Source organism: Arachis duranensis, chromosome 7 (genome assembly GCF_000817695.3).
Source record: "Arachis duranensis cultivar V14167 chromosome 7, aradu.V14167.gnm2.J7QH, whole genome shotgun sequence".
Taxonomy (NCBI): domain Eukaryota; kingdom Viridiplantae; phylum Streptophyta; class Magnoliopsida; order Fabales; family Fabaceae; genus Arachis; species Arachis duranensis.
Window position 1 is genome coordinate 9,553,791 of NC_029778.3, and position 11,350 is coordinate 9,565,140.

Sequence of the window (11,350 nt, forward strand, 5' to 3'; positions counted from 1 at the left end):
ATTTTTATATTGTGGTTTGGTTATATTCTACCACATTAATCACTAACTCGTTATAAGTAACTTTCTTGTTTATTATTTAATTTAAACAAGAATTTTGATATGAATATTTATTAAAAATTAATTTTAATAAACAGATAATATATAATTTACAAAATTATTTAATTATATCTATTGTTTATTATTAACTACTATTATCGTAATAAAATAATTATTTTTACTAGTATGTGAGTACATAATTAAATCAAATTATTAATATATCAAAAATTCAAAATCAAATTCAGATTTAACCTAAGAATATAAATCTTTTGTTTATTATTATAATTAATGACTTTAGATTTTTTTTGAATAAACACCTAATACAGTTTTTATCTATTTCTTTCGAAGGATATGGTAATTTTTGTCTAAAATAAAAAGGTATTTTGATCTCTAACCAAATTATTTTGAAAAATTATGACATTTCTGTTAAAAGATTTATTAAATAGTAATGCAAATTAGTTTTGTGAGAGATTTTATTTGAAATTTGTGGAATTTTAAATTTTTCACAAACTATTAATAAATTATCTTTAAAAAATTTCTTCATCAGTAATAATTAAATGGAGAAGAATATTGCCGAAAGTGATATCATAAAAAGAAAAATTAATTACAATACGAAAATTTTTTTAAAAGAAAAAATAGTATGGCATAACTTCAAGGAGTAGCAATCCACCAGGAAGTAGCCAACCAGCAAGGAATTTTCCATCTAACCCTATGCAAGGTGTAACACAGAGAAATTCTACAAGGCTTGCAAACTTCATGAAGTTTGTGTCCACCCTTGGATTCAAGGAACCCAAGCACAAAAAAAATGAAGATTAGGATGATTATGTTTAGGGACAGGGAACACATTGTGTATCTATTTTGTTAAAGTTTTTTTTACCATGTATGCTTTCTTAAACATTGTCCTAGTGTTTGGGATTTTAGTATCTGAAACTTATGAGGTCAAAATGTTAATAACTTTGATATACTTAGTGTTTTGGCTCTATAATGCATTTTTTGGATGAAACATTACCAATATAAATTATGACTTTCTTGAATTAAGTTTTGTTAGCTATTTGGTTATATTTTGTCCAGTGTTAGAGAATTAATAGTAATTCAGTTCCTGTCCATTTCCATTTCATTGAACAGAAATATGCATATAATCAAACACTTTAATTTGAACAAGTACATGAAAAACATATACATATAACATGCATGTCATTTATTTTTTGTTAGATACAGTTGACCCTGTCGTCTATCCAACTTTAATACAAGAACACCAACTACAATCAGCAGTATGAACACAAACATCAAAATCCTCCCCATTTTTAGAATCCTAATTTCAGCCTCTAATCTACCAAATTTCCAAGCAATCTTCATCTTCCATTCTTCATTGTCAACTGAATGCCTTGTTTTACCATCACATGCTATGACATCTTCTTCCAAAACTTTATCAACCCACAAAAAAATTCCACACCATTTTTTACCCACAGTCTGCATAGCCAAGAAAATTCAGTCAGCAAATTTTATATCCATGAATATAGCAATCAACAACAATAATACTTACATTGTAGTTTGGGCAACCCAGGAACGGTCTCCTGAATTAGAATCCATCCCTGACCACCGCAGCACTGATCTCGATCCGCAGCCACACCATTCTGGCAAACACGATTCTCTATTTCTATTCATTCTCCTCATGATGCTTCCAAATGATCGTGGGTTGTTCGAGCTTCCAGCTGCATTGCTCGCGCTTGCCATAACAGTCGGGCTTCAAAGATGAGGAAGAAAAGAACAGAGAAACGAAGAGAAGAGAAGACAGAGCGTTGTGGGCTTCAAAATTGGGGATTAGGGTTTTAACTTGATTTGAGAGACCAAATTGATTTCGGACAGTTTACTCTACCACATCAGCTAGCCGTTGTAATGCCCACGTGTCACGAAGCCTGCCAACTCAGCTTTCCGGTAGCGCCAGGTGGACAGAATTGCTGGAAGAACAAGTTTGAGTCCCGAAGTACAACTTCAGGGATGAATATAAGTAACTTTTAAGTTCAAGGACTACTACGAAACTCGAGTGCAACTTTAGAGACTACATTGAGTCTTATCTCAAAGAATAGTGACTATGATTGTTAATGTTAATGATAGTAAAAAAAATAATGATGATATCAAGATATGATTGTATAAATAAAATAATAAAAATAAAATTATAATGATGATAATAAGAAAGATGTGATAATGGTAACCATAGTTATTCTTATTTAATTTTTTTTTAAAGGTTTAAAACCCACAAATCATAAATAAAAGCTTTACAATACTAATTTTTATACAATTTTTTTAATAAAAAATAATATTAATCTAAAATAATTTTATTAGAAGTGAAAATATCTCTTTATTTTAGATAAAAATTGGCTTGTTTTGAGTTATTACCGTACCTTGTATGCAAATGAAAGGATTCGATCGAATTACCAAATGAATGAACTACTTTAAATAGCAGCAGTAAGACGTAAACATTTCTCTCAAACGCGCCACCACTGCGCGTAGGGGAAAGAAAACCCAATGAGCCTCCTTTTAATCGCTCTTTCTCTTTCTCTCTCTAGACCTCGTCGAAAGCACCACCATGACCACATCTCCCTGAAAACAAAGAACACAACTTCACACACAAAAACCAACGTCACAAAATCCATATATAAACAGAAAGAAAAGAAATAACAGATAAGCATTAATCTAAGCACCAGATTAAAACGACTCGGTCGTAGTAGTTGTTGTTATGGGAGAGTTGACTCAGGCGGCGGAAGTGTACTCGGCGGCGCCTCAGCACCGGACTCAGCAAGTGTGGAGAGCGCTGCTGAGCTGGCTGGCCTTCTTCTTTCAGATCTTCTTTCAGATTATCAGAACCCTCGGTCACTACCCTCTCCTCTCTCTCTCTTCTTCCAACAATAACAACACCACTTCCTTTAAGCCTCTTCCTTCTGTTGAGCTTCATGACCATGACGAACAAGAACAGCAACTTGCCTCCGCCGCACTTGATATCACTGCCGCCTCCGTTGATTACTCCCCTTCCGATCGCCTCCAAAGATTCACGGTATCTTCATCGAACTTCGATTTTTAATTTTTGTTATTGTTCATTTTTTGAATTTTGACTTTGTTCGTTAGGTTTCAACTCAATGATACGATGTCTACTCGTTTGCTGCATAAATAAGTGGAAACCGGATTTTTGAAGGAATTAATTTCTGTTATGTGGAATAAACTGCTCGAAATGCTTGTTTTCCTTTGAGAATTTTAGGTTATTTGTTTATTTCAAAGTTTTGTTTTAAAGTTTGAGTAGTTGTAAGGTCTGAATCGATGGAGACCAAGTTAAGGTGGGATGATCTGAGGATAAATTTGTGTCTCTGAGGGAATATGGTTGAGAAAAATGGAAAGAAAGATAGCTTGAGTTGCACTTTGGTTGGTGCTATTGGAATACTTGCTGGATGCAGATGATGACTTCTTAGCTATGTGTATATTACATGAGTGATTCTGTGGTCAAAGTGCAGCAGAAAGAATATTTGTGCGTTTATCATGTGCTTTGACTTTTTGGTTTGTTGTTCAAGCTTGATGTGCTTGACTCCTTGTGGAAGGAGAATCTGATGCCACACGCAAGAAGAGCATCCATGTTTAATGATTTCCCATTTCTCTCGTTTGCTGCTAAGATTACTTGCATCCTTTGAGTTCTTTTGCCTGTTGTCTGGTCTTTGCACTGTTTTGTATCCCCTGCTTTCTAGTTTAGTTTTGAAACAAATATCTGGAAGTTCTGGTTTCAATTTACCACAGATAAGTTGATTGACATGGTTGTGTTGAGTGTTGATTGCTGCAACATGTGAAATTGTCAGTTTCTATCATCTTACAAGGGTTTTGGAAGCATCTGAGATGAGAAAACAAAATATAGATGCCCTTTCTTGTTTGGTGGCATTTCAGGCATGACTACAGGAGCTAATTGTTTATCACTGACTGTATGGGAAGGAGATCACTTGTCCTACTACCATGTTCTCATTCATGCCCCACCAATAAAAATTGGATGTGTCTATTTAAATTTTTCATTTATTATTAATTTGGTGATTTTCTATGTTTCTTTTTAACAAGTGTCCCATTTTTATTGATGGGACATGAATGGAAACATGGTAGGGGGCCGGATGTCCGGTGTGGATGTCCTGGCTTCTGTTGCGTTGTCTTAGGTTGAGTGAATGTTGTCACAACATATGAATTTTGCCTTGAAGCTAAAATTCTATCATGTTATGTCTTATAACAGAGGCATGTTACCCTTTGCATGTACTTGCAAATACCAAAATACTGGTAGCGAGCACATATATAGGACACTAATATGTGGTTGAAGCCCTAGAAATAACTTTCGAATATGATGTGCAGAGTTTTTTATTTTCAACATCTAAATGAATAATTTTTTTATGTTTTGAATTTGTTAATAGAAGTGGAAAACAGGCCAGAAGGAAAGGTGTTACATATATAGGACACTAATCTTTCTGCTGTTCTCTTTTACTACTTCCTCCCCGCCCCCAAATTCTGATGGTCCAATTTTGTGATGAACTTTCTGTTATTGCACATGTGCAATTGTAGGTAGTGCTCGACTTGGATGAAACACTGGTATGTGCATATGAAACATCAAGTTTGCCAGCTGCACTGCGTTCTCAAGCAATCGATGCTGGTTTGAATTGGTTTGAGCTGGAATGTGTATCTTCAGACAAGGTATGGTCATTTTAGAACTTGTATCCCAATTGTTAATCCACAGCAAGAAAATATTAAATACTTGCTTGGGCATGTTGGATTTCAAGGAGGGAGAAGGGAAACCAAAAATCAATTGCGTTACAGTCTTCGAACGCCCCGGGTTAAAAGAATTTTTATGTCAACTTAGTGAATTTGCTGACTTGGTGCTGTTTACTGCTGGTCTTGAAGGTTTGCCCCAAAACATTAAGCTGCGCTCATTATCTTATCCTTTTGTGAATCATTTTTAACCTTCTCAGGTATATATGCCTTTAAATTTCACAGGTTATGCTAGACCCCTTGTTGACAAAATAGACTTGGAAAATCGGTTTAGTTTACGACTTTATCGGCCTTCAACAATTAGCACGTAAGTGCTCTGTCTTGTATCCAGGCACCTATATTTGATTTGTTATTATGATCCATTTAATCTTAATTTTATGATGCTATAGTGTCCATGTTTTTTTTTCTGGTTTGATCCTGTGTCTTCATGTTCCATTCTGTCTTCTTTATAAGTTGGAGTGGAGATCACTGACCTTGGCAATACTGATAAAACATCCTCCGGGTCACTGATATTTGGTGCACTAATATAATACCCTTTTTTTTTTCAATTTGATGAGTATAACTACATGTGTTCTGTTTAGTTAAAGGGATAATCCTTTGGTGCTATTATAGAAAAGCTTTATATCAATTTATCTCTTTTATTCTCACATTTACTAGTGAATTAATGTTTTTGATATTACTTTGACATCTATACTCTGTTAATGTTTATGATGTTTACTTTGTTGACAAAAATAATTTCAAGCCTTTAGGATTGGTGTTTTGTTTGGCAATTTGTTTAGTATGTGTAATGTTGCCTATACCTATTTTTCAAAGCTGTAATGGATAAATATTTTTTTGCTTGGATAAAATATGTATTGGATAAAGCTGTAAGGGCTGGCTTTTGAAAATGTTATCATTTTTAGTTTAGTGGGATTGTTATTACCATGAACTTAAGAGCTCTATTCAGACCCCTACTTGACCCAACCACTGAATTATGCTCAGGAGTCTTGTCAACTTCACTTGATTTTATGAATTGTGGCCAAGTAAAATTGACTAGTATTTCAAGCTCTGTTGTCTGAACCTGATACTAATGTAAATTTATTCACTCTTCACTTGCACTTTTGTCAATTCTCAACTCTTTTTCATACAGCACGGTAACATTCATCGTTAAATTTACTTCAGGGAATACCGGGAACATGTCAAGGATCTTACTTGCATATCAAAGGATCTAAGCCAGATTGTTATTGTAGACAACAATCCCTTCAGCTTTTTATTGCAACCAGTGAATGGTATTCCATGCATTCCATTTTCTGCAGGACAACCACATGACACACAGGTGCAAAGATCTTTGCTATTTTTAACATTAAAATTTAAAATCCTCAAAGCCAAAATATAATAACTTAAAATCTCCCATATCAAATTGTTATGATGTACTCACTATCCCATATGCATTTGGCATGTTTATCAGCTACTAGATGTCATTCTTCCACTTCTAAAGCAACTCTCTGAGCAGACAGATGTAAGACCTTTGCTCTATGAGAAGTTCCACATGACTGATTGGTTCCAGAAGCAGGGGATTCCAGCTACCTGTTGGACTTTGTAGGACTATATTATTTACCATCAAGCTACTTTTTTCTCCTTTTGCCTCTTTCTTTTTTAATGTGAAATGCTTAGTTATATTGCTGGAAAAGCAGCCAGTCATTGGAAGTAATAGTATTTTTGTATAGCATCAATTTGTTTCTGGTGCATCCAGAGGTTTCAAATGCTGCTTCTTGAAAGTACACCATTTATGTATGTAGTAGATTGCTAAAATTCTAATTATTGTTTATAGGCTTGCAATTTGTTGGAAAAGTATCTCCTTATTCTCTTGTAAAATTATGCTATCAATAATTATTAGCCGTTCCCACTGATTTTGTGTAGTCAGGATCAAATGCTTTATTGAGTTTGAGAATAGGAAATGCAAATTACTTGAAGTACAAGAAGACACAGCATGTTACTTGTCAGTATTGAACTTTCTAAACTAATGATCCTTGATCAATCAGCATAAATATGATCCCTGCAGGTAATATTAGGTTGGTAATCATTTTATTTTCTCTTATTTATTTTTGATTAACCAGCTTGGTAATATTACGCTGCTCAAAATACTATGGCATAAATGGGAGATTTTATTTTATTTAGGGTACATTTTTGGTTGGGGCCATAAAAGGTGAAATTTTCGTAAATGAACACCAAGCATATTTTTACACATGAAATTTATTTTTATCCCCTACCAAACATACCCTAATTATTCTGTTAGTTCCTTAAATGTTGAAAGGTATGTGGCCCTTAAATTTTGACTACTCTAATTTGATTTCACACCGTACTTAGTTATGTACAAAAATATACCTAATCTTTTGAATGGATGCAACCCCAGAAAGTTTTCAAACTAGGACATTAAATATCAGTCACGTCATCTTCTAAGAGTTAATTTGTTCATATTTGAACGGATGAAGATGAAGAGAGATTGATGTATTAAGAAAGCTAATGGCAGAGTCAACTAGATTTAAATGTAACCTTTATACACTTATGAAGATGGTATTTGATCAGTACCACTAGGGAACCTAAATCTCAAGTCTACAAAATTTAATGCAAACATGTACATGGGTAGCATAAAATGACAGTTTCTGTAAGTTCTTTAACGTATGGAATAGTACTACAGGATATATATTTGATGGTAGTTACATAATTATCATTCATAGTACATTAATTTCTTTGGAGATATGAGATGCCCTCAAGTTCATTCAACCACAAATAGTTGATTCTCTGGCCTGACCATACCATCTACATTAAAAAAGGGATCAATCTCTAAATCTGAAAGCTGGGAGCACTTCTATGGATTTAGGCATGTAGCACCACCCCAATCAATTCTTCTCACCCTTTTGAATGATCCTAAATTTTATGTGAATAAACAATAAGAAATAAGAAATAGGATAATATTATTCATACACCAAGAATATTTTATACCTATATAAAATTACGGGTATTAATTAATTAATTATATATTTAAATTATTTTTTAATTAACAAGATAAAAAAAATAGTTCTTAAGAAAATATTAATGTCAAAATAGTATCTATTACAAAGGACAGAGACATAACGAAGTTATACAAAATATAATTACTTGAAGGTGGAGATGAATGATAGAAACTATTTAATTAGGAACAATTTAAGAAATCTTGATTAGAAAAATAGTATAAAATAGTATAAACAAATAAATTTATAACCACACAACAGTTTAGATAATTAGAAGGCCTAACTTATGCTTCTATTTCATATCAAACTCCACCATTCGATGTTATGGAAAGCAACTGGCAGAGGATCCCAAATGACTTAAGAGAATGAGCATATGCTTCATGATGATAAAGAAATAAAACATTGATTAATAATTTGGTTAGAAAACCAACATCATGTATTCATGTTACGTGTTTAGCTTGTCAAGAACAAAATTAAAAAAGAAAAAAGTAAAACTTGTTTCAAACTAGTAGCCAGCTTGGCCTGTCCCTAATAAAGCTCTATTCAGATTCCACTATATATAATATAGGAAAAATTTTAAGTGTACCAAAAATATCGGTGTTTCAATTATTTTAACTATTGATTTCAATTAATATATATTATATATATTTTTTATAATTCAGATCAGTGGTTAAAACAATTGAAACACCGGTATTCTCGGTACCCTTGAAACTCTTCCTATAATATATCCTTATTTACATTGACAAAAAGGAGCTGAAACTACATGAATCCCTTTTCATTTTCATGGTTACACTTTCTACCTAGTTCTCTTCTTCTGGCATAAATTTTAGTATACAGAATGTCTTGTCTCCTTTGGACTTTACAAGCAACTTTTCATGTTCCTTACCATATCTTTTGTGCTTGGGACTTGAATATCGACGATAAATAAAAATCTAAAAATAAATGTTGATTGGACATTAAATATGATCCAATAAAAACAATGAATATTAAAGTTTGAGTGTTAAAATGAGGATAACACCAAAAATTAAAAATAATAATAATAATATGTGTATTAACATTTAACATAGTACGATAATTTAGATGTTTGAAAAAAAAAAAGATATCATATTATTATTTATAAAACCATTGATCCCGCGTGATCTGTGTTTGGATTACATAATAATAATGCAGACATGTTATTGGCGAGGTAATAAACAAATGAAAATTTTTGCACACTAATTAATTATATGACTTGTAGATTAATATAGGTAGATTGCACTGAATTTGGATTGTAAAGTGTATATATATGTCAAACATGTTTTGCCTTTTACATTATTTAATTATTTTTTGTTTTGTGAATAACATATTGTCATAATTCATTAATTAATTAATTTGTATTTGTCATTGTAATAAGCTTTTCAAGTAGCCATGATTGTTGCACTTACAGCACATATAGAATGTTTCCAGCACTTGAGAATTAATAATTAATCCTTATATATGCTTTTTTGACTGGTTTTTATTTTTGACCATTGTATCTTTTTTTTTTCAATTTATTATTCTTATTTTTGTCCTCCTATTTTTCTTCCATGTATTACAAAATAAATTGATGAAAAGGTAATATATTTATTAGTTATTTTTCCTTTTACTGTTGATATTGAGAAGGTATCAGAAAATTCTGTTAGATCTGAAAAGAGAACAAGAGCGAGAGAGAAAGGGAGTAGAGAGCAGAGAGAAGAGAGAAGAGAAGAGCACGAGAAATTGAGTTTATTGATTCTTAAGAAAACTACATTACAGAGTAGGTTTTCTCTTGAATTTATAGTCACAGCTGAAACAGATTTTTCTAACAACTAATTATCCTTCTAACAAACTTGACAACTCAGCATAACTAACTCCTAATCACATGCCTCACACTACAGCTAGTTTCATCTCTTATTTATCCTCAACATTCCCCCTCAACTTGAGCTTGGCTTGGTCAACTAGTCTTAGTTTGCATCTAATCTTCAAGAAGGCATCATGACTCACTGGCTTGGTAAGAACATCTGCAATTTGATCTTGAGATGGAATATGAACTACATATGCCTGCTTGTCCTCAACTCTATGTCGAACAAAGTGGAGATCAATTTCAAAGTGTTTCGATCGGCTGTGCAGAATTGGATTCTGACTCATGAGCACTGTGCTTTGATTGTCACAAAACAATGTTGGAGGAAGTCCAGCCGGTATGTGCATTTCATGGAGGAGTTTCTGCAGCCACATAGTGTCTGTCATGGCATCAGCCAGGGCTCTAAACTCAGCCTCGGCGCTTGATCTGGCTACAGCCGTTTGCTTCCTGCTTGACCAATTTATGAGATTCACCCCAAGGAATATACAATACCCTGTTGTTGATCGTCTATCCACAGGATCTGCTGCCCAATCTGAGTCACAAAATGCTAAGATTCTGAAGTCGTTGCTTCTATGAATTTCAAGCCCAAACTCAATTGTCCCGGCTAGGTAGCGAAGGATTCTCTTTACTGCCTTCCAGTGCTGTTCCAGGGGAGCATGCATAAATTGGGACACTTTGTTCACAGAGAAGGCAATATCAGGCCTAGTGATGGTGGCGTATTGCAGCCCACCCACTATGGATCTGTACAAAAAGGGCTTATCAAATGTTGTACCTATTGTATCAAGCTTTAAGGTACTAGCCATTGGTGTGGTAACGGGTCTAGCCTCTAACATCTCAGCTCTCTTCAACAGATCCTTGACATATTTAGACTGTTTCAGCACTAGAGTATCAGCTTTAGTTCTTTCAACTTCAATTCCAAGAAAAAAAATTCATTTCCCCCAAGTCTTTTAGAGTGAACACTTTTTTTAATTGTTGGATCAGACCATCAACTTCAGTTTGATTAGTGCCAGTCATCAGTATGTCATCAACATATGCTAGAAAATAGATTGTTGAAGCTTTACTGTGTCGAACAAAGAGACAAGGATCTGAGGTTGTACTTGCAAAACCAAATCCTCTAAGTGTGCTGCTTAGCTTCAGAAACCAGGCTCTTGGAGCCTGTTTTAAGCCATATAGGGCCTTCTCCAATTTGCACACAAGGCCAGAACCAAGTGCATAACCCTCAGGTTGCACCATGTACACTTTCTCATGTAAATCCCCATTGAGAAATGCATTGTTGAAATCAAACTGCCTTACTCTCCATCCTTTTGAAACAGCAATAGACAGCAATGTGCGTACTGTTGTAGGCTTGGCAACTGGACTAAAAACTTGATCATAGTCCAAACCTTCTCGCTGATGAAATCCCTTTGCGACCAACCTCGCTTTGTACTTTTGAATTGTTCCATCTGGCTGTCTTTTGATGCGAAATACCCAGCGACATCCAATTGGTTCAACTGTTGGTGACTCTTCAACTAAGTTCCATGTCTTGCACTTCAAAAGTGCTGCATACTCCTCATCCATTGCAGATTTCCAATGTGGAAAGGTTAGTGCTTGTACCACTGAAGAAGGTTCAACTTGTGTGAGGTCTACAACATTATTCGAAACCAGTGCAGTGAACAGTTTCGCCTTAAAAATTCCAGCCTGACTT

The 11,350-nt window shown here is 34.0% G+C and overlaps 1 protein-coding gene across 1 annotated transcript; it reads left to right on the forward strand.

Moving 5' to 3' along the window:
* Positions 1 to 2,543: 2,543 nt before the first annotated feature.
* LOC107457634 (uncharacterized) lies at positions 2,544 to 6,707 on the forward strand. Its single transcript, XM_016075805.3, has 6 exons — positions 2,544 to 3,088; positions 4,615 to 4,743; positions 4,830 to 4,950; positions 5,044 to 5,125; positions 5,980 to 6,133; positions 6,266 to 6,707. Exons 1-6 carry the CDS (start codon positions 2,774 to 2,776, stop codon positions 6,398 to 6,400), a joined length of 936 nt encoding a protein of 311 aa, XP_015931291.1. The 5' UTR covers positions 2,544 to 2,773; the 3' UTR covers positions 6,401 to 6,707.
* The last annotated feature ends 4,643 nt before the right edge of the window (positions 6,708 to 11,350 follow it).